This window comes from Aspergillus pseudotamarii, assembly GCF_009193445.1.
Source record: "Aspergillus pseudotamarii strain CBS 117625 unplaced genomic scaffold BDV38scaffold_9, whole genome shotgun sequence".
In the NCBI taxonomy this organism is placed as follows: domain Eukaryota; kingdom Fungi; phylum Ascomycota; class Eurotiomycetes; order Eurotiales; family Aspergillaceae; genus Aspergillus; species Aspergillus pseudotamarii.
The window spans coordinates 533,659-555,888 of NW_022475023.1; the positions used below are offsets into that span (position 1 = coordinate 533,659).

Consider the following 22,230-nt stretch of genomic DNA (forward strand, 5'->3'; position numbering starts at 1 on the left):
AAGATATCAATGTAAGCTATTGGTTTTGAGGAACCTTGCTCACTCAAGTCCCCAAAGAAAAGAAACAATGAAACAAAGCCCCTCGTCATAGAACCAGATACCTCTAAGCTCCATTTTGGTCGGTGGATGGAAGGACTCGATTATGGAGTCAGTATATCGGTAGGTACTGGTCCACGTCACTGAGTAGACCTGTCATTGAAGTAGTTTTGAACAACTACGAGGGGGGTCTACAACGTACTGAGTACCTACGATGACCTGATTGTAGGCTTTTGAGTGGAGATTGTGGACGACTCTCCAATTCTATATTGGGTGTAGTAATGCAATGTCGTAAAGGGACATCCAGTATGTGTGAGTTGCACAATCCTCTACGCCTCTAACAAATTAACAGTACTAAATGCCTACCGGGGTTCTGGTCGGTTACAAGTCGTCAAACCTTTCCAGATCCATTAACGCTGAATTGAAGGTTGGTTTCGGAAGTCCAGACTGCAGGGTTGCATGGCTGGACACTTCAAGTAGATAACCCAAGGACCCTGCAGGAACGGCGAAGACCAGTCCTGACAAGCCTGACTGCGGATAGCGTGATTTGAGTTTCGACCCACTAGTTGGGAACGTACAGATGGTGCTTTGGCGTTTTGGGCCTCCAAGGTCCTCTGATTTTGACTACTAGTACTATATTAATCGCAGAGCAAGAACATTGAAATTTGTGACCTGAGTTGAATCATTTATTATTGATCAAGTGATCAGGTATATACATATGCAGAACTGAACCCAATATTCCCAATCAGATACATTGATCAGCTTTCTGTACAAAGACATAACTTCGTCACGTTCATACACACAAATACGTCGCCGGTCACCCAGCCCGAGTGTGTCTCATTGTTGAAAATCGACATCAAACGACAACCATACCTACTTAAAGCTGACCAGGCCAGATGTCATTGGCAATTTCCCGGACAAGCTTCAGCTTGGCGATCATGCCGTTTCGGTCAATGGCATTGCCTTCTCTGTGACTAGCAAAGCCACACTGTGGGCTAACACCGACCTGCTTCAATGCTTCCTCAACGGAGATCTTGTTGCCTTCCGCGATGAATTTGGCGGCGTCGTAGACGCGCTTCTTCATTTCTTCCTTGTCCTCGAGCTCGGGGAACTTGCTGGTCACGACACCGAGAATGACATTCTTGTGCGTGGGAAGTTCCTTCAGTGGCTCGAAACCACCGGCGCGAGGGGTGTCGTACTCGAGGTAGTATGTGTCGACATTGAGCTCCTTGAACAGCTTGGTTGCAATGCGGTCATATCCACCTTCAGAGAAGTGACGGCTACCGACGAAGTTGCCACGGCAAATGTGTACACCGATGTGGAAATCGGCGGGACGCTTGGAAAGCAGATCGTTGTACAACTTGACGTACTTCTCGAACGTCTCATCGGCTGTGATGACGTTCAATGGATCTGCTTCCCAGCCCGCAAGCATCTTGTCAGAGCAGAAGTCTGTCGGCATTGTCAGTAAACTCTTCGCTATTCAACACAGGAAGGGTTATGCAAAGACGACTCACAGGCCAGGTTGGGGTCATCAAACTGAACATTCCTGCAGCCCGCGTCATACAAGATCTGGAGCTCATCCTGGTATGCCTTGGCGATGTCCGCAAAGTACTCGTCATCGGAGGCATACACATCCTTCGGGTAGGCCTTGCCCTCCTTATAGCGCAAATGATACCAGTTCGGAGCAGCAAGGGTGAGTTTGATGTTCTTCACCTCCTCCGGGGGAACGACGCTCGCCAAATACTTGAACTCGTCGATATAGGTACTACCGACGTGCTTGATTTTGCCAGTACAGATGACAGTCTCGCCAGGCTTGTGTCCAGCTTCAAGGAAAGCAGCGACATCGGGAGCATAGGGACGGAAAACATCGGCATCGACGTCTGTAACTTCCTCGAAACCATCCAGTCCAGGGAAGAAAGACCCCCAGAACACTAGATACAAGTTAAACCGTCAGCATCATGCCCCACTACACAAAGAACCAAGCCCTTCCTTACTATGTCTGCGGTATTCTCCATCCGAGACGGCTGCATAGCCAAGCTTCTTCTGAGTTTCAGCGATCTCCTTGATATCCTTGTTCTCGAGAGCGGCAAGCTCAGCCTCAGAGACCTGCCCCTGCTCGAAAGCTGTCTTTGTCTTCAACAGTTCATCGGTACGAAGGAGCGAACCAAGGTGTTCAGCACGGAAAGGGGGGTTGTGGTGAAGCTGGTGGGCCATATTGAAGAGTCCTGAGTCTGTCAATAAATATCGAGGCGCTCCCAAGTGTCTCTTGATGTGGTACCTGTTATCAAACGTGGTGATTGAGCGGGGGGGTTCGAAAGACAGACTTGACAGTTGCAGGGAGGGAACGATTTAAACAGAGAGGAGCCACCGAACTCGGACCTAAGCAAAGTAATGCTATTTCACATCAATTCGCCTTCTCCGCGGCTTGAAACTTTCACTAACTGCCGAGTGCTTTCACGTTCTCTGAAGTGCCCCACCGTAGAGGCTCTCTCCACATCCTGACTCGGGGAGGAGGAAGTGGAACTGTGGAAGAGATACTACTGCCATGATAGGTATATTGGAAGAACGAAGAGGATGACAATGAGAGTCGTGACCCTTGACATCATGTCAATGAGAGATTCCTGGTTGATGAGAAGGATATAGTAGATTGACGGACCGGATTTGCTACATGGGAGGTCAAGATAGATGAGGCAAAAGATCTAAAGATTAGATGTGGGTGTAGTTTGACTAAGCTCTTGATAACCATTGGTATCGTCCACGTTACCCATTAGTATTGCCTGGTTGGAATTATAGTTTCCGACCTTTGCCTCTTCCTCTCTAACTAAGTAGTAATTGTTCTATTGACAGTAAAATAGGATATCCATTCAAACAACAGACTCTACGGAGTAAGTATCGAGAGAGGATTTCAAGTCCACTCTGTCGTCCTCTTGGGAGTTAAATACTTGGCGCGGACGCTAAAAGGGACCACCAATGGAAATGTGGGGTCGTTTGTCCCAATCCAGCAGGGGGTTTTACCGCCACAGGCAATTCGACAGAGTTCCTTGCATAACTTCCTCAATGATATTCGTACGTACTACTTCCATGTCGCCTTGATAGCACTCAGCCTTTGTTACTTAATACGAATCATCCTTAACTACTAAACCTTTTCAACGAGTTTCAAAGTGTGTTACCGGTGAGTCTATTGCGGTTTTGAAACTGTTTTCCCGATACCCTTTGGAAGGATTGGCGGAGCTCGTGTGACGTATGTGGGGTCGCCACGGCAGTTGATGTCGGCCTCCTTTCCCGACCATCCATACACAGAGTATATAACCTCCATCGTATCTCTTAGTACGGAGTATGCCACGGAGGTTGAAACAGTACAGATCAATTACCCTACCTAGTCAATGGAAGCCTTAGCAGCTACTGTCAAGATGTGATATGTGATATGTGATAACCATGGAACACTAATCTCCTCTTGCAGGATATGCCGCATGCGATAATGGTCCCTCAAGGATCATCATTGGAAGCTCTGCCAAATGAGCTTCTTGACGAGATCATCTCCAATCTTTCATATCCACCCCCTTCATTAGCCAAGCTACACCAACCGCCAAGCAGGAATATCGTCAAGTCGGGTATCCGAGATCTGAAGAACCTCTCATGTACCTCTTCCCGTTTGCTCGAGGTCACACGACCACGATTATTTACTCACGTTTGCATCGACCTACGGGATGTAGATGAGTTTCTCTCCTTTATATCCGCTACAAGCCTAGCTCGACATGTAAGTTCAGCCGTGATCAAAGGGCGACACCCCTCAGATGACCGAGAAGATCCATTCTGGTGGCGCCGGGTATTGTCCTATGTCGATCCGCAGCGCATCACAATCATTGCACCGCCGTCGTTTATTGGCAAGATGACAGGCGCGCAGGTATCCGAGGAACACAGTTGGGCCTTTCAAGCCCCACTTCAAATCTTGCAGTTAGAGCAGGACACTAGAAGCTTTGACCCTCCACCACTTACTCATCTTGAAAAGCGCTCAACGCTACTTGAAGCTCGATCGTGGTCCTCCCTGCTATTCAACGAGTCCTCCTCTCTCAAGGCTTATAATCACTATGAATATTTCCTGTTTAAGGTTCCTTCACTGTTCAGCACATGGGGCTCATTAGAATACGTTAGACCTCGCCCGCAAAGGTTAATTTCGTCCCCCGCGCTCAGCAAATTGACATCCTTTCGGTACACCGCCGTATTCCCGTTCTATAATCACGTCAAATTGGTCTTAAACGCAGTGGAGCTGATGGAGAATTTACGGTCATTGAGTGTCCAGTTAGCACCATGTGAGGGCGACAAGGCTACCGAGCTAGAACAGAGGGGGTCTATGGACCCTAGTGACCCTTGGATGGAAATTACTACAGGTTATTCACTTATCGGGCATTCTGTAAGTGGCATGGGCAACAGAGGCAGCCTTGCTGAGTTCTGTGCCTGTGACTATGCACTCGACCCGTTACGGACCGAGCTATCTCCCATACTGGAAGATATCCTTGGCGATAGTGAATGGGCCCACGACGGCCAAGGGACTTGGACTAAGAAGAGCATATGTTCTGCTGCTTGTGCGCCAGCAACAGTGGAAGCTATTGTGCGAACAGCCGTTGCTTAACACGATGTCGGCTTTCTAAGCGCGCTGGGTTTGAGTAATCGAGATTCTTAAGAACCGCAATGACGGGTCGTTAAATAAGAAAATGCGTTGTATGAAGAAATATATACAAGGTTAGGGAGAATTGCATATATACAAGTCCGAAATAGCCCTATACCCTTATTGCCAATCGATAGTCTTGGTGCCTTAAAGCTAAGGCCTGAACACGTGGAATAGAGTAGACTTTCGGATGCAGTCTTCTTCTTGACAGCTTCTAAGATACTACTAGTATGTCGCACCTCAACCTCTGCACCAGGTCTGCTCAATGGATTTTTAGTTAAATCATAATGCTACCATATTAATCCAACAGAACTGTCGCCAAAATAGTTATTCTGTTAGGAACAGCCTGTACGAGACGGTCATACTCATTCCACTCCAAGATGGCCTCTACTTCTACTCCATACAGTTCTGCACCTGCATTCCCAACTCTCGCCCATTTTCTCTTGCCACAACCACATCATGGCCAGGTTTCTACACCAGGAACTTGGGATCTCAAGGATGACATTCGTAACGCATTCAAGAGCCCTGCACATAGTGTCTTCCGAAAAGGAACCGTAATTGGCTTCTCGAACCTGAGAGACCAGGCCAAGGAAAACGATGATATTGAAATTTTAGGCCAAGTATTGAGCTCCCTTTTCATTTTGTTCTGCTCATCTTCCAGCCTTTTCTCTCTTCCATCTCGCCACGAACATCAACCCAGCTGATGATAATCGTTGGCTAGGTTTCACGATCAATACTCGCAGCACAGCTTTGTAAAACATCAGCACCGTCAAGTTTTAGTGCTAAAGCATATATAATCCACCCAGCAAATCTTGACATTTTCTCTCCGCAAAGGCTGCTTGAATCTTTGTTATCAGCATCTCAACAGCCGCCCCTATCGCGCAATGAAGCAGTCTCACGTCTGGACCATGTTCAGTTATTCCCTGTCTTCGATATGGCTGCCGCTGCGCAATCTATAGGTGAGGTCTCAGGTGCTTTACATAGGTATAAAGAGGAACAGGAATCACGACAGAATCATCAGGCAGAATCCACAGGCAACAGTGACTGCAGTATTTTCCTCCTCATTGCCGGACTTGACACTCTCACCGAGGGAGTCGTACGCGCTTCCTCCATAGTCAGAGGGACAGCCATACTGTCAAATATACTGCGGACTTTGACACAATTGTCACGAATGCATAGCCCTTATCTATCCGTGATGCTTATCAATACTAGCGGTCTTGGGACGATGACATCCAACATGCACGTTGCCCCAGGTCAAATGCAGCAAAGGAGAAATCCAGGGTACAAACCGCAGACTTCTCTCGAGGATGGCCTTCAATCTATATTCCACGCAAGTGAGAGGTTGTTTCCTAGTCTCCTTATGCGAACATTGGAGCAGGGAATCGATGCTCATCTTCTATTATCGACTGTCAAGTCCGCACACGTGGTTGAAGTCATCAAAGATAGGGTAGGCAACGGTGTTGGACGATGGTGCATGTGGGACAAACGAATAAATTGAGCACTGGTTCCGGAAAGTTACTTTCTTGTTTGGAACTGGACTATTACATATCAAGCAATCCACTTATTTGTATATATTATCAAGTCTTACGCCAGCCTCATCGAAAATACCATCTGCGGCCCCAACTACCAAATATACACACCAACTCCATGTCGAAATCCCTGCGTTTTGCTTCCTTCCGCGAACAAGGGTATCGTTTATGCAAATGACCTTTTAACAGCATTGCAAAATAGCACTATAATCTCTCGCCTCAGCCTTACGTTGGCTTCATTGACATCCGTTTTGGGCATTCTCTTTCTCAGCCCACATCCTAAGAACAGCTCTCTCCACGACGTTTTGAGCTTCCTTCTCACACTTTGCAAGATCCTGGTCAAGTGTATCCTCCTCAAATAAGATCTCTTGTTGTTGAACCTTGACCCATTGTTTGTGTCTCTCACAGCGCTTCTTGGTACAAATACCCCGAGACAAGCTGCTGATGTCATCCTCTTCGGTTTTGACGCCATTCATGACGGTGTCACCATCTGCATCAGCTGTATCAGGATAGCTAGACGCCAGCGCCTCAGGAGTGCCATCCTCAAGTGTTTTCGCCCCAACTTCCGATAGCCTCCACTCGTCGAACTCCTCATCAGACCAGGCTAACCGTGAGTCAAAGCCGCAGATATCTTTCCATCCGCCTTTAGGTTCGGCTTGCTTCAATCGTTCTAGGAGACTCTTGGACCGTTGACGGACAAGATTCACGAATGTGTTACGCGCATTGAGCATATCCTTGCGGTGAAGCAGTTCATCACGCCGTTTTCGTAATTCTTCAATTTTCAATGCCTCATCGGGTGAGTATGTAAGGTCGTCAGGAGCAACATCCAATCCAAGCTTTTTCTTGTCCTTCTCTTTTGTGTCCGTCTCAGGATTATCTGGTGGTAGTGAGACGATCCGTTCGCCAAGCTTTCGAAATTCTGCCGCTGAAGATACATCCATTATCACGGCCTTGAGGTCACCGGCAGTGAGGATTCCGCCTCTGCTCCCAAGGTCTTCCATCTTGTTCTCGGGGGTCGGGCTCATGTTGAGGTACTGGGTCTTCAGGCGCATGAATTCCCGGCCATGCTCATCAGAACAGTATTTGCTAAGATTATTATTGATGAATCGAGCAGGCTTCCGACAAGAGGGCATTCGACACATTGGTTTCCATGTAGTGCATCCCTTGCCCTGCTCTTTGCAGTTAGGGCCTGGTTTAAAATTAGCGAAAAACTGTTATCGCAAGAGGCAACACCAGCATAATAGCAGCAGAGGGAAAAGCCACTTGAGACTTACATATATACTTGTCAATCAAGTCAGCGTCTTTTGGATCGATGTTGACACACTTTCCATGAAACCAGTCATCACAGTCGCCATCACAGGCAATCATCCATGTATGGTTATCAGGCTTACGGCATATACAGAACAATTCGTTTTCATCTGTTGAAGCTTCTTCTTCCCCATCATCGTGTTCCTCTTCTTTCGCTGCAGCTTTCTTCGGGGCCTTTCTAGTCTTGGTACCTTTCTTCTTCTTCGTCCTGCTTTCGGGTGCAGGAGAGCTTGCTACAGATGCAGAGCCCTGCTTCTTGACGCCAGGGGTTTTACTGGTGCGGGAGGAAGGGGTGTTTGATTGATGGCCATCAACACTTTCGGTATCTTCTTCGGTGATCTTGCGCTTTTTGGCAGTCGACTTCTTTGCCGTGCCTTTCTTTCCACCACCGGGTGTGGATTTCCTACCTGGAGTAGGTTTCACAGAATTGGCAGGCGATGACCGATCGGACGACGAGGCTCGTGAGCCTCGTCCTTGTTTCAGATCCGCAATTTTCTTCGGTGTCGGGTGCTCCCCGGGCGTGTTTACGCCATCAACCTGAGACAATATAGACTTGTTGTCGATTTCATCGCTTTCAGGAACCTTGTCCAAAGTCATGTTTGATGGTTCTGTTTTTACTTGTGGCCCTGGTGTATCTTGGCTCGCTTCAAGCTTGGAGCCCACCTTTGCGTTCAGGAGATCCTCATAGAAATCAGCCCATGCTTCAACATTACCACCAGCCGCCGCTAATGAAGACCATGTGGGCATTCTGAACCGTCGGTGTATCGTGTTTGCCCTTCCGAACCCAAAATATCCGCTGTGTCGCCAACCAATGATGCCCACGACTCGGTCATCGTTAACGATGATATTGGAAGGAGTCATGTTGTTATGTACTAGGCACAATATCTCATCTTCCTGTTTCTCTTGGAATAGCACATCCTTCTCCATTTCCTGTATCTCGGGCGATAGTTGAGAGTTGAGTCCGCTGCAAACGTACGACGGGCTGTCGGGTGCAGGATCGATGCTTGCCATGTGCTCAAGGATCCGACGGCATTCTTGCTTGAACTTGTTGATTTGCTCGGCGCTAAGATACCTCCAGGCAACTTCTAGAGAAACACCAGGAATTCTGGACTCCACAGTGATATTCTTCCCATCAACCGTCCCACAAAAATGTACTATCGGAACAGCAACGCTAAGTGCTTTAAGAACATCCTCCGCTTTCCTTGCTGCGCTCAATTCATTCGCGTTAGCGCAAGAGTACCTTTCAGCTGTTGTGTCGACCACATCGTCCTTGTCAACTCGAATTATTACACTGCCAACAGAATAAGCCTGGCGGTTCTCTTGCAAGTTCAAAGAATTCTCTGGATTCAAATTCTCTTTCACTATGCTCTCCCAATGCGAGATCGCATCGGGGTCCGATTGCCACCAGTGATCGTAGCGGGGTTTGAAATCATCGTCTCGCGGAGCGTAACGACCGTAGTGAGGGCTTTGCTTAAGGAAGGGGTCATCTTGCGGTATATTATCCGGGTTTGTTTCATATGGACTTATGGTCGTCGTAACATCACCATTGGAATCATTTCCCTGACCGACGCCAGTAGATGTGGCCACCCCGCCAGCCATCGCGTAACTTTAAACAAACGCGGCAGTTGCCCTTGGAAGCGATAACAACGATGTTAATCAACACAATCCAAGGGATTATCCTGAACTTTACAGTCAAAACTTAGAGTTAAGGCGAAGGCGCTAGAGTATGTCTGTCGACTATGTGGTATATGTCGGTCTCGTGACTCCCAGTAAAGGCATCATGAAAGCTGGCGCACAGTCGGTAGGGTCAAAGATCACGCAGATATCGAATAGACAGAGAAATGTACCGGAGCGCCCATGTATATTGTACTATTAACGAACTGCTGGGGTAAAGGCGCCGAAAGTGGTGATGATAGCAACGGAGTTTCGGAGATCGATGCGGCGGAGTTGCTGAACGCGCGACTGGGCGACGTGAGGGAGGATGGGGGATCAGCAGGCGGGAGAAATGACCTAAGAATAATCAAATAATATTATCCTACAGGCTCTATGCCAGGAACCGAAAAGCTGTGAGAACAGACGCGCGTGGTCAAACCCCAAGATTGTACCTGTCGTGGAGCTCAGATTACTTTCAGATTTGCAATTCTGCCGCGGAGTTTAGATGAAGGCGGTGTATTTTAACTCCGACGTCTGGCCGCGGTTGATCCATCCACCTCTATAGAGATAGTATGCGTTCATTGTCGCGGTAGCTTGCCACATGCCGTGAAATATTTTGTCAAAACCTCCGGCTTTCCATGACTTATACTCTACTGTTGGAACCGTGAATACCTTTCAATGAAATGCATTGCAAATGGATGTAATTGATCCCAAACAGGGAGTCCGTTCGAGCAGGGGACGTCGTACTATTTCGCAGGATCACCCCTGGTGCAAAATATGCAGGCAGGGGGGTCACGCCGTTGAGCATAACTGACTACTCCGTACATGAGGGCATGTTATCTGATCCACCGCCAAGGAATTGGAAACCAGTGTAATTAGCTACCTGTACAGGCTGGCTTTGAAGCATGCTTATCTGTATTGACTGGTTAAGCTTACGCTGTGTACAGGTAAACTTTTTGAGGTCAACACGCCCTAATGGCAGTCTCATGGCACTGAAGATTACTACGTATAGAAGCTAATGCATGGGGCCAAAGTTAAAAGAAGTGACAGTTAACGGAGTCGAAGCATGAAAGAGTGGGTAAATAGTTACTGGATAGTACAGAGTACTATAATACGGATTAGTCGAGAAAATACCCCAAAAAGGGGGGACAAAAAGTCAGATATATGCTCAGCGATCGTGTATGATACCGAAAGGAGATAGTGTACACTGTATGGATAGTACTAGTTAGTTCCCATGTGAATGGTACCATGTCCCTCAAAAGTGTGTGGGGTATGAATGGATGTCACCCAAAAATCAGGTACCAATTCACACTCTCACTGGACCAATGCTACTTTGCGGTGTTATTTATGGGCGTGAACGATCAACTACTACTATCAGTGCCCCTGCAGAAGGGAATGCGCGAATCAAAGGTCGGGGTAGAGGATGTCGTTCAAAGGCAGTATCCATGATCGGCCCATTCCCGATCGATAGACAGGCGGGGATGGTGATTGGCCCTGGGAACAACACCTGAATCATACCTAGTTCTGGAACGGATGCACAACCGAATCGGAAAGGACGATGGTCCTACGTCTTTGGGTTTAGTTCGCCTATCTTTCCATCTAATCTCGAACCCTTCAATCCCGTTAGCCAAAAACCACCTGATTACTGATATTCCGCTGTCCAACTTATTGCCACTGTTATTACTCTTCTATTCTGTTCTCCTTACCCCCCACTCACCCACCACCTCCATATCCTTGTTCCTTGAGAGGCGATTGCGGAACGAGCGGGCCACCTCATGTCATCATTCGACCCCGTATAGTCTCAGCCGCATCGTTTCTCGCTGCAAGTGAGACTGTCGCTTCCAGGGCTGAGGAGGCAAACACAGATCAATTTCTAATCAACTGCTTTAAGCCGCAAAGCCTATCTGTTTGGAGGTTCTGACGTTTCCCTCCAACGGTTGCCCGTAGCTCCACATTCCGCCGTGAACACCCGTGTACATGGCCCTCCATAGAAGGTAACTGACAGAACCATAAATGACGAGGGCCTCCTAGGGTTCTTTCTGAAACGCCAAGTCGATTGGCTCTGTCGCGATATCAGATTGTTAACATTAATCGTCTTGTTCTGACTTGATTTTCTGCTGCGCCTTCTGGCTACGCTACCGACTAGTCCACGCTCGGACTCGCACGTTGCGGGACCTAAAATAGCACCGAGGCTTTGCATGTTTCACATTGCGCTGGGGTTGCTGCCAGTGATCATACAAAGCCCAACCCCCATAACAACGCATGGTGTACTATTGAAGAATTTTGCAGCTGTAACCCTCGAGTTGCAACCAAAGTACGTACACACGCAATCGTTAGCAGGGTTGACCACGCGGGGGGTTGACAAAACGTCAAACCATGTCAAATGAGCCTGACGACACGGATTCAACCAAGCCTGCGACAGAATGGCAATTCATCGACGCTTCGAACAATAGTCGGAGCAATTTGACCCAGGTCAAGCGCCATGTGATGCAACAATACATGCGCCAAAAACGTGCGTCGGGTCAGTCTAGTAATGATGCCGAACAGACGGCGGTAGAAAGCAACAATGCGCCACGAAAAACTACTCGACGCCCGAGGAAGGCCAGGACTTCTGCAGGGGCCACTGCGCAGAAAGGAAAGGAAGAAGGCCTCAATTGTGAGAGGCAGAAGAATGTGCAGTCTTCATCAGCACAAAAGTCCGATATCAAGGTTGACCCGAATCGAGAGTCGATGGACGATTTGGTGGAAGAAATTGAGCGAGATTTTGTTCCTGGAGCCATGAGCTATACAACTGTTGAGAATGCATCCTTACCGGCCAATTCCTTCTTTCAACTTCAAGGCTATCCAATGTCGCCCTATCTTCTAGACAAATATGTATCTGGAAGTCAGAGTAGTGGCTCGGAGTCTAGCAGTTTATCTCCATGGTCATCCACACCAACATCCCCATCTGATGTCACGCTTTCCCCAAAAACTATCCTCAGTGCAGCACGAACCGACCCTTTCAATACCCTGCCGATGGATCTTGATGCTGAAGGCAAACGGCTATTCGACTTCTACGTTAACGAGATGCCTGCCTGTTCATATGGTAGTCATTTCCGCTCTGCCAAAGCCCACAACTGGTACACGGCAGTCTTTGTCCCAGAGGGCATGAAAGGCGCCGTCACATTCCAAAACACTATTCTCGTACATGCAGCGAATACCTGGGCTTGGGTACGGAACGAGGAGGAGACTGACTATACACTTGTTCACCGCAACCGCGCAATTTCTATGCTCCGAGATCATATGACAAGAAATCCAGGTGATATCTCCGATGTTGCAATTATTGCATGTCTCAGCGCTGCAGGTCTCGAGGACTTTGACCCTCGTCCAGGGCACAAGGAAATTAGCTGGGTACACATGCGGGCTGCGAGGGAGATGATACGTGCCCGAGGAGGACCGGCGGCCTTCGAGAATACACGGTTGGGCATGTTAATCAACTGGCAAGATTATATTCTATCCGGATATGAAACAAATGGGCTGAGCTTCTTCTTCGAGTATAACCCTTTAGTCAAACGGTCTTTCAATGATCAAGGTCCATGGCAAGACTCGGTCACACAAACTCTCAAGCTGCCACCTACCTCCCTTCCTTCAATGCCATTGTTATCGCCTGGAGGTGCTTTGTCACCCTCTGGATCAGTCAGTCCAAGTTATCCGCTAGCATTTCTGTCACCAGAGGATGAAATTAGGCATCAGTGCGACGAGTTCATCGACTTTTTGAAGCGTTGTGAGGAGCTCTCGATATCTTATCAAACTAACCACGCCAGTAAGCCAGCTTTAGTGCGTTACACTGCGTTTCAGGAGACATCGCTTCTGCATAGCATCCTTGCCGCACCACCCGGCCTTCGCTTTACCGCTTCAGGCAACCGTAAACAATTTGTCGCGCGGCTGGTTGCACTGATCATGCTTAATGCAGCTCTTTGGGATTACCGAAACTCCGTGCAGCATAGCGAAACCTTCCTCTGGACATTGGAGCACGCAGTACTAGCGAGTGAGGTGAACACGAGTGGATCGGTCGAAGCACTACTACAGATCATGCTTGAATGCAACGATGGTATACAGATAACGGGCATCTCTTCTACGTCATTGGGCAACCGAGGCATGCCCGATTTCACGCAGTATTCTCCTACCGCTAAGACACAATACGGGCGACCTTGGTTTGCTGGTCGGATGCTCAAGGTTGCGAAGCGACTTAGTCTGAATTCTTGGATGACTGTTCATAACTTCCTCTTTTCATGTTTGACGTTACATGTTGGGACCCCTGTGTGTCTGTGGGAACGTGAACTGCGGCAGGAGATCCTCAGTGCGCCTCTAACGAGCTATATCATGCCTGCTCTGGCAGAGTGACCAGATCGCTCCATTTATCCCTCTGTAGTTTGGCGCATCACTATATTTATCTAGTTATTGGATACCCTTATCTGTTTTCTTGATCCTGAATCTACTTGATACCCAACTTTTATATAGCAAGCGGCTACAACAACCGCAATTCGAATAATTTTTTTTTTTTTAAAAAAAAGAAAAAAAAAAAGAGCACTATTACTTGCATATCTTGGTCTACATATACTACATATTTGGTCTACATATACTATGACATTTTGGCATGGCAGCTAAGCTCCAGATTCTCCCTAGACCAGTCGCTGTCTGCAGGGTTCGAGACAGCAACAGCATCGTTCTTGAGGTCTGGCGCAGGACGTGGAGTATCATCGTGAGAGCAAGGTGAGAAGATATGTTCGACCTCCTCAAGCGACTTGCCAGCGGTTTCAGGGTAAAAGGCCCAAGTGACGGCAGCGGCCACCCAATTAAAAGCGAAGAAGCAATAGAAATAATTAAAGCCCATGCTCGACCTCGCAATTGGCGTACATTGCGCGAAGACTAGGTTCAGACTCCAGTTGGTAGCGGTTGCCAGCGATGAGCCGCGGGCGCGGATCGCTGTCGGGAAGATCTCAGACGGATAGATCCAGGAGATAAGGCCAAGGCTAGTAAAGAAGATAGAGAAGACAAAGAACATGGCGATCGCAGCACGGACAGCATCCGGGTTGGCAGATGGGTCGTGAAAGCCGCCGTTGGCCTGAGCTAAGGCCGCTTCTATGCACATGGTGGCGCCCATGCCGAGCAGGGAAGTGATGAGCAGCTTGCGACGACCCACACGGTCAACGAAAAGCATGAACACTGTATTCCAGAACTGGGCCAGTGCACCCCATATCCCCTGTAGCATGAGCGGGGTTGTGCCCTTCAGTCCTAGCGTCCTATACAGGCCTGGATTGTAGTTTGAGATGATGTTGGTACCTGAGCATTGGGTAAACGCTTGAATACCGCACGCAAGTAACAGGCGATGGCGCCAGCGAGCTTTGCTTACTAGCTCGCGCCAGGAGTGTACGGCGGAACGCCGTTCCTCGGCGATGCTGTCATTGATTTGGGCGATCTCGGCTTCAACCATGTGGATATTAGACTTATCCCGGTTTAAATGTAAGCGAGCAAGGACCTCTCGACCGGCTTCAGTGCGGCCTTTCTCGATCAGCCAGCGCGGAGACTCGGGAAGGACCCAAACACCACAACAGAGGACCACGGCGGGAACAGCCTGGATGGCCAAGGGGAGACGCCAGGTAAGGGCACCGGTATGAAGGGAGCAGCCATATCCAGTCCATTGCTGGCCGGGGTTAGTAAGGCAACCCCAAAAGCTATACAGATGAAAGAGAGCGATATGACATACAGCGACAACAAAGCCCATCCCAATCATCCATTGTTGCATGGAGCCCAAAAAGCCGCGTATCCGGGGAGGAGAAACCTCACTCTAAAAAGAGTCAGCATAGCTCAAGTGCAATGCGACACCGAAAACGGGAAAGACGTACACAGTAAACAGGAATTGCGGACGACATCAAGCCCACAGCCAAACCTGCAATCAATCGGCCTGCAATGAGCATGGCGACAGTGACGGCACCAGCTTGCAATGCTGCACCCAAGCTTCCCAGAAGGCCTCCAACGAAGATGACGGGACGCCGTCCATATGGATCAGAGATGTATGAGACCAGAACGGAACCTAGAATCGCGCCCCCTAAATTCCAGTTAGAAGGTGTTTGGCGTCCGAACATCATTTGTAGGTGAGCCTATACCATTGTAAGAAGCGACTATACCACCCGTTGCGGCATCAGAGGGGTGATGAAAGCGATTCTGAAAATCCTCTTGATCAAGGGTGGAGGAAATCACGCCGGAATCATAGCCGAAAAGAAAGGATCCCAGAGTTGCGAAGACGCAGCAAAGGGTGACAAGATAGTAAGCCATCGGGCAAAGCCTGGACTGGTAAGTGATGTGCTCAGCGTTCGACTGCAGGTGCTATGGTATCTATAGTAAGGACCCCATTCGTGTATTCCACTGCCTTCTTGTATATTTCCATAGGTGATTTCCAACGGCTGATGAAGTTCTTGATAATGGGGAAAGGTACTTTTTTTTTGACGTTCCGTATTGGTGGCGATGTCAGAAAGGAGGAAGAATGCCAAGGCAATGCATCAGTCAATGCCACTGCTAGTTAAATAGGAGCAGTCGAGTTGATTGAGAGCGGAACAACACCCTCATTCCCAATGGTGAACATGGGGGAAGCAGTAGAAGAGGATTGAAATGTGTTTGGTATTATCCTGGGTGAAGATGTATGGAATACTTCAAGGTATGTACAGGAGGTCCAAACATCCTGAGGATTTGAAATCCGCCGTAACAAAAGGATAAGGTTAGTTAGCTTTCTGAGGTAATGTAATTCTCGCCTGACAGAAGTGGAAAGCAACCGGGACTGCCTGAGGCGCCATGGCATTCATTACCCTAGCATTTCTTCAGCCTTACCTAAAAATTGGAATTTGGAACAAGTTTCTCACTGACGTATAGAAAGGCTTTCCGAGACCTCCAAAGCCGGCTCCGGCGCTAGTCCCGAAAGGGCGGGGACTGGCAGGGCAAAGGATTCGAAAGGATCGAATCGCCGTCAGCCGCTATCAGATCGCCGAGGCCAAGTTTTTTCTACTGTTCCACTAGTTGATGGGGTTTGGTCGGCTCAGACCCCGACAATTACCTCAATCCCGCTAATGAGTGATTATTTCGTCCCTCCCTCACACTGGTTGCTGTTTTCTTTCTCACGCGGTCCTTGACTCCTTTGCATATTTTTCCTTCCGTGCTGCTTTCTAGACACGTTCTGGTCGCTTCCGCCAGTGGATCTCCTGGTCTTGGAAACTTGACTTCTCTCGTCACTAAGTTTGTTGTGTTCCTTTTGCTCTTCCTGAGCTCATTTTCTCCACATTTTCCAGCCTAACTTTTTCCTCTTTCAATTTACCAAGACAGTCCCCAATTAAAATCGGACTACCGTTTAGGTAAAGCAAGGTTTCTAAAACAAAAAAAGAAATAAGGAAGAACAAAAACCTTCCAGAACTTAAAGCGACAGCTATTATCAATTTGATCGCGACGACCCCGCTGCTCCCTGGTCTTGGTACTTTTCTGAGTCTGGTACAAGGTCATCATTGTGAACCTCCGCGGACATTATTTGACTCATCCCAGAACGCAATTATTAATTTTCACAGATCTCCTATAACTTCAGCACAGCCGCTGTCGGATAATTATTTTCAAGGAAAAGGAATACACAACCACAGAAGCACCAAAAAAAAAAAAAAAGAAAAGAAAAAAGAAAAGAGCGTTTTTCTAGCCCATTGATTGGATCCCACTTGCGATCCGTCGGAAAAACGAATCGCACCGTCGTCATTCCCTCCTACTGCTCGATGAACCTGTGAGAAACGTCAATTCCACCCTCGTGGACGATAACGGTCGGATCGCCACGCGGGCATTGCTCCTTGCTGATCAAATTAGTCTCGCGCTTCTTTCGTTCTCTCGGGACGCCCAGAACATTTTCCTGATTCCACAAACGCTATTCAATCGGAGCTCTCTCCCTTGCATGCTTCAGCGCCGACCGCCTTAATCGATCCCCGACCCCTGGACTGAATAATCGCGCGCGCCATGGGTACTCCGTCCAGCGCTTTCCATACCGCGTCGGCGGATAATGCGACGGACGATGATCCATCGGGCCCTTCTGACTCGGTATTCTACCATGATGATGCAGACCCCTCTTCTCTACAGTCATCGCACGACCCAGATGGCTCAAAGCCAGCCAAAGACTCCATCCCCATGCAGAAGAGGCGCCGTGTAACCCGAGCTTGCGACGAATGTCGGCGAAAAAAGATCAAATGTGATGGGAAACAACCATGTACTCATTGTACCGTATACAGTTATGGTCAGTAATTCCCCTTCATGTTCTCTCCAATCCTTGTCTAGTTGGCACGTTACTTACTCCCCGTCCGTAGAATGTACCTATGACCAACCGTCGAATCGTCGCCGTAATCCGGCCCCTCAGTATGTGGAAGCCCTCGAAGCCCGTCTACACAAGGCCGAGGCTCTCCTCCGAGTCGTTCTTCCCGACATCAATCTGGACGATCCCCGGTTCGATGAGCATGCTACCGAACAAATGCTAGCCGCCGTCAAGCGCGAGAAACATCAGCCACAGCAACCGCCCGTGACCACCAACGGCTCGAATCCCTCGACCGTTGCGACGGGCCCAGCGGATGCTCCATCAGATAACTGTTGCGGTGAAGAATCTCTACTCGAATCGATGGTGGATAATTCCGGCTATCTGGACCTGGACGATCAGGGTCACTGGGATTATCATGGGCACACCTCCGGCATCACATTCCTCCGACGACTTCGAAAGCAATTGGGTGCCGTTGACATCTCAGCGCCGGCCTTGCGGTCGCGACCCATCTCACAGATGTTGGACAGTCCCAAGTCGGCATCGGAGTCCCCGCAGGATGCATCGCTGCCCCCCACTCATGACCTGCCGTCACGCGGTGTGGCACGACGTCTGTGTCACAATGCCTTGGAAGATGGCTGTTCTCTGATGCGATTTGTTCACGAACCTTCCTTTTACGCCATGCTAGATCGAATTTACGATACCCTGCCTGAACAGTATACCAACGAGGAGCATGCTTTTCTACCACTCCTCTACATTGTGATGGCTGTCGGTTGTTTGTTCTCGGATGACGGGACTGGTACCCTGGATCTCTCTGGTTATGAAAGCGCCATCGGCCAAGGGTATGTCTATCCTTGGCGCTAAAGTTATATATTCGCTAACTCCAGCCAGGTTTCAATACTTCAAAGCCGGGCGGCAGCTCTTAGAGATCACTGACTGCCGCGACCTGACCTCTCTTCAGACAATTTGCTTCATGGTATTGTTCTTGCAATCATCTGCCAAGCTGAGCACCTGTTATTCATATGTCGGCATTGCCCTTCGCTCTGCCCTACGCCTGGGCCTGCACCGCTCGGTATCAGCCAACTTTAACCCCCTCGAACAAGAGCTGCGGAAACGTATCTTTTGGGTTATTCGGAAGATGGACGTCTATGTCAGCACGCTTTTGGGGCTACCCCAGATGCTAAGTGATGATGACATCGACCAGGAATACCCAATGTCGATCGACGGCGAGTTCATCACTTCAGATGGCATCCTGCCCACACCAACGGATTATACGCCACTCATGGCAGGTGCCAATGCGCACACACGACTTTCAAGCATTATGCTGAAAGTGGTGAAATATATCTATCCGGTTAAAAACGCCCAGCACCGATCCAAGTCAGATCAACGGTATGTTGTAAGTCATTCCAAGATCCGGGAGATTGAGCGGGATCTTCAGGCTTGGATGGAGGAACTACCGGCGGCTTTGCGACCGGGGACCGAAGTGTCCCCTCAACTCGAGAGGTATATTGGATTCTCTCTACCCCTTTGTGGGACCAAAACTAACTTGTTGTAGGGTACGGCAGTTGCTGCGCATCAGCTATGCCCATGTGCAAGTGGTCATGTACCGCCCTTTCTTGCACTATGTCTCGAGTGGCTCTCAAGCCCGGGGCGTCGATCGGCGATCCTACGCCTGTGCTGCTGCATGCGTTAGCGTTTCCCGGAATATCGTCCATATAACCACTGGTATGCATAAGAGAGGTCTGCTTAATGGGTCCTACTGGTTTACCATGTATACCACCTACTTTGCTATCCTATCCTTGCTGTTCTTTGTGCTCGAAAATCCCGACTCTCCCACAGCCAAAGACGGCGTGTTGAAGGATGCCATGGAAGGCAAGAACACTTTGGCAGGCCTGGCAAAGAAGAGCTTGGCGGCGGATCGGTGCTCCCAAAGCCTCATTTGCCTTTTCAAGAGTCTTCCGGAATTATTAAAGAACCGTCAGAGCAAGGTCAACCCGGTGAATCTAAAGCGCCCTGCCCCGTCTAGTAGCAGCAAACTAGGTAATGCTAAAAGTCCTACGGCCCCACCCGCGATGCCTCCTCCGCAGAGAGCGAGCACATTCCCTATTCAATTATTGAACAGGTCAACCAAAGAGGCCAGTAATATGCCCAAAAGCCTAGACGACAACCCTCCCCGCCATAGCCGATCAAATTCTCGTCCAGCGAACACTCCACCCCCCTGGTTTTCATCCACGCCCGAACCGCCATTGGAAACCATATCAACCCCGTCCGAGACACAGGCAACCGAGTCCATCGCTGCCTCATCCAACACATCTCCCCTGCCAATGTCCGTGACCACGCAGGACATGCCGACGAGTCCATTTGTCACCCAGCAGCTCACAAATCCAACCAACCTTCCTGATCTGATGCCCATCATGTTTCCCTCTGATGATCCTTTTGCCTACCCGACCCAGCCGATGTCTACCTTGGAGAATGACCATTTCCGACAGGACGGTGGAGCCATGCAATTCGGGCGGGATCTCGCGACACAGCGATCGGCACCGTCTTCGACTGATCCCACGAACGCTATCGGGGTTTCTACACCGACTCTAGATGGTCTAGGCAACTTTCCCTTGTTTTCCAACAACAACACCCCAACACTCATGAATGCTGCTCTCCCTATGCGGTTAGCAAACCCTTCTTCTGTGAGCCAGTCGCGGTTACAGTCGCCTGTTTCACACGCATCCACCCCGGCGAGTGGGGAGGCAGTCAACAGTCCCGATCTGGTATCTCTCCCGAACAACAACTTCATGTGGCAGGGTTACAACTTTCAGCCTCAAAACTTCCCCACGGAGCAGTCGACGCAGCCGTCGATGCCATCAGGGAATGTGCAGAACTTCGGCATGGGCGTCGAGGACAATTCCATGGGGATGGGCATTGATTTAGGGATCTCGCTGGACGATATCTTTGGGAACCCCGATGCGTGCCGGACCGGCAACGGACTTCCCAGCGACGATTGGATCCAATGGATGAATGTCGGAAATTGATTTGGTATGATGCCTTTTTTTTGCTATTCCACGAAGTTAATGTAACGAGCAATGGAGTACGGATATTGATGCGGCGTTTGCGGGTTTCGTGTAGTTAATGAGTATCATTATCCGTATATAGATGAAATGTTCATGTTGATTTGTACATAACAGGCTCTCGGGGTATAGAAGTGACTATTTAGCAGAAGATCTATATATATTTATCTATATAGTATGATACACGTATAGTACAAGAACTCCACCACCTCTATCCAAGACAACAACCCAATAAAATATATTAGGAAAAAAATGAAAAGAAAAAGAAAAAGAAGAAGAGCATCAGACCGTCTTCCTTCTCGGCGACTGATACCAACTCCAAATATTCAACCCAACCTTCGTTCCCTCCGTCACCGGAAATGCCGCATGCCACGTCTCCAAATACCCACTTCCATCCGGCCTCAAATTCTCCCAAAAGATCGCATTCCCCTTCAACGGCCGAAACGTAACCCCTTCCGCCTCACTCTCACACTCCATAAATCGACACCACTTCTCATCCCTCGGCCTCTTGAACCGGGGAAAGTTCGTCCCACCGCCGGTACACTCGTCCCCGAGATACACCATGAACGTACTGGCGCGGTCGCCGCCACGCGCGCTCGAGCCCATCCAGTCATAGTGGTGCCGGTAGTGGCCGGAGGCGTTGTACCGCTGGGCCCACATGCGCTCGATGTACAGATGCGGTTGCCAGCCTTGGAAGGCCTTTGCACGGTTCTCAAGACAACGGACTGTGTTGGTGCGGGCGAGGAGGGCGCGGTCGGAGAGTCGCGTATCGGGGTCAAGTCTTTCTGTTGTGCCGTCGTAGATTATGGAGGGGGTGTAGGTTTCTTGGCTTTCTTGTTGATGGTTGTTAGTAACCTTTTATTTTTTTTGCTTTTCGTTTATCCTAGTCATTGTTGTGCTATGTGTGTGGGTAGGTACGGAATAGATGGATTGCGCTTGCGCAATGGGGTTGGTTGAACTCACCCGAGTTCAACGAGGTGGTCGGCTTCCTCGGAACTGAGGAAATCCTCGATATAAATTACCAATGGGTCGCGACGGAGGAGATGGACCCGGTAATTGTCCGGGGGACAGGTAGGCTCAATGCCATCGTCTAGACTGAAGAAGGTGTCATTTAGGATTGGGCCTTGGTGGTCGAAGGCGAGGTCTTCTTCGGAGGGGGAAAAGAGTTGGCGGAGGGCCGGGGCAATAAGAAAGATGTAGATTGGGATGAGGTAGAAGAGGGAGCCGAGAATTGTTGAGAGTTTTAGCATGCTTTCCTGGTTAGAGAGATATATGTACTATGTATACACATGGAGAGGGAAAAGATGTTGTTTTAGGAGATCTGGGAAGGGTTTAGTTAGTTGATCGATATACTTATTCAGCAGAAGCCCAGAATGCGAGCCCGGCTGATCGCGGAATTGCTTGTTTGGTTTTAGCGTGTGAGAGTGGGACGTCGTACTAGACCGGATGAGGCAAGTATCTTCTATCGCTGATCAACTACTTTCTGTACGCAAGTCCTTAATACCCCTCCCGACATCATTGTGGTTGGCTTGGGGATCATGATAGCATGTAACAGTATCTCCTTGGGGCAGCCGACTAGAACTAAGGTCATATACTGAGGTATCCCAGTAGATCTGTATTGATAGTTTGGCTTACATATTTTGGCCTCGTCCATGATGCCTTCCCCAAAAG

At 49.1% G+C, this 22,230-nt stretch overlaps 10 protein-coding genes across 10 annotated transcripts; 4 read left to right on the forward strand and 6 right to left on the reverse strand.

The window, feature by feature from the left end:
* Positions 1-913: 913 nt before the first annotated feature.
* Positions 914-2,250, reverse strand: BDV38DRAFT_268796 (cobalamin-independent methionine synthase II family protein; the record flags this gene model as incomplete). Its single annotated transcript, XM_032056841.1, has 3 exons — positions 914-1,485; positions 1,551-1,967; positions 2,031-2,250. The coding sequence occupies 3 exons, from the start codon at positions 2,248-2,250 to the stop codon at positions 914-916; spliced, it is 1,209 nt and encodes a 402-aa protein (XP_031917178.1).
* An 822-nt stretch (positions 2,251-3,072) lies between these two features.
* Positions 3,073-4,907, forward strand: BDV38DRAFT_238737 (F-box domain protein). The gene is made up of 2 exons (XM_032053699.1): positions 3,073-3,208; positions 3,497-4,907. The coding sequence occupies exon 2, from the start codon at positions 3,500-3,502 to the stop codon at positions 4,664-4,666; it is 1,167 nt and encodes a 388-aa protein (XP_031917179.1). The 5' UTR covers positions 3,073-3,208; positions 3,497-3,499; the 3' UTR covers positions 4,667-4,907.
* A 175-nt stretch (positions 4,908-5,082) lies between these two features.
* On the forward strand, positions 5,083-6,200 carry BDV38DRAFT_279563 (uncharacterized protein; the record flags this gene model as incomplete). The annotated part of the gene is made up of 2 exons (XM_032059057.1): positions 5,083-5,322; positions 5,424-6,200. The coding sequence occupies 2 exons, from the start codon at positions 5,083-5,085 to the stop codon at positions 6,198-6,200; spliced, it is 1,017 nt and encodes a 338-aa protein (XP_031917180.1).
* Positions 6,201-6,264: 64 nt separating this feature from the next.
* Positions 6,265-9,267, reverse strand: BDV38DRAFT_220994 (putative PHD transcription factor). Its single transcript, XM_032052788.1, has 2 exons — positions 7,506-9,267; positions 6,265-7,420 (listed from the first exon to the last, which is right to left on the reverse strand). Exons 1-2 carry the CDS (start codon positions 9,136-9,138, stop codon positions 6,468-6,470), a joined length of 2,586 nt encoding a protein of 861 aa, XP_031917181.1. The 5' UTR covers positions 9,139-9,267; the 3' UTR covers positions 6,265-6,467.
* Positions 9,268-9,712: 445 nt separating this feature from the next.
* On the reverse strand, positions 9,713-10,034 carry BDV38DRAFT_221002 (uncharacterized protein). The gene has a single exon (XM_032052789.1). The coding sequence runs from the start codon at positions 9,998-10,000 to the stop codon at positions 9,836-9,838; it is 165 nt and encodes a 54-aa protein (XP_031917182.1). The 5' UTR covers positions 10,001-10,034; the 3' UTR covers positions 9,713-9,835.
* Positions 10,035-11,295: 1,261 nt separating this feature from the next.
* Positions 11,296-13,711, forward strand: BDV38DRAFT_221006 (sigma-70 region 2 family protein). The gene has a single exon (XM_032052790.1). It carries the CDS (start codon positions 11,569-11,571, stop codon positions 13,573-13,575), a length of 2,007 nt encoding a protein of 668 aa, XP_031917183.1. The 5' UTR covers positions 11,296-11,568; the 3' UTR covers positions 13,576-13,711.
* Positions 13,712-13,736: 25 nt separating this feature from the next.
* On the reverse strand, positions 13,737-16,124 carry BDV38DRAFT_238745 (sugar porter family MFS transporter). The gene is made up of 4 exons (XM_032053700.1): positions 15,339-16,124; positions 15,078-15,280; positions 14,939-15,019; positions 13,737-14,875 (listed from the first exon to the last, which is right to left on the reverse strand). The coding sequence occupies exons 1-4, from the start codon at positions 15,505-15,507 to the stop codon at positions 13,814-13,816; spliced, it is 1,515 nt and encodes a 504-aa protein (XP_031917184.1). The 5' UTR covers positions 15,508-16,124; the 3' UTR covers positions 13,737-13,813.
* A 211-nt stretch (positions 16,125-16,335) lies between these two features.
* Positions 16,336-16,888, reverse strand: BDV38DRAFT_238748 (uncharacterized protein). Its single transcript, XM_032053701.1, has one exon. It carries the CDS (start codon positions 16,720-16,722, stop codon positions 16,564-16,566), a length of 159 nt encoding a protein of 52 aa, XP_031917185.1. The 5' UTR covers positions 16,723-16,888; the 3' UTR covers positions 16,336-16,563.
* On the forward strand, positions 16,858-20,715 carry BDV38DRAFT_238750 (putative C6 transcription factor (Mut3)). Its single transcript, XM_032053702.1, has 4 exons — positions 16,858-17,485; positions 17,556-18,339; positions 18,389-19,000; positions 19,053-20,715. Exons 1-4 carry the CDS (start codon positions 17,212-17,214, stop codon positions 20,521-20,523), a joined length of 3,141 nt encoding a protein of 1,046 aa, XP_031917186.1. The 5' UTR covers positions 16,858-17,211; the 3' UTR covers positions 20,524-20,715.
* Positions 20,716-20,759: 44 nt separating this feature from the next.
* BDV38DRAFT_238754 (oxidoreductase, 2OG-Fe(II) oxygenase family) lies at positions 20,760-21,830 on the reverse strand. Its single transcript, XM_032053703.1, has 2 exons — positions 21,523-21,830; positions 20,760-21,388 (listed from the first exon to the last, which is right to left on the reverse strand). The coding sequence occupies exons 1-2, from the start codon at positions 21,807-21,809 to the stop codon at positions 20,842-20,844; spliced, it is 834 nt and encodes a 277-aa protein (XP_031917187.1). The 5' UTR covers positions 21,810-21,830; the 3' UTR covers positions 20,760-20,841.
* Between the last annotated feature and the right edge of the window lie 400 nt (positions 21,831-22,230).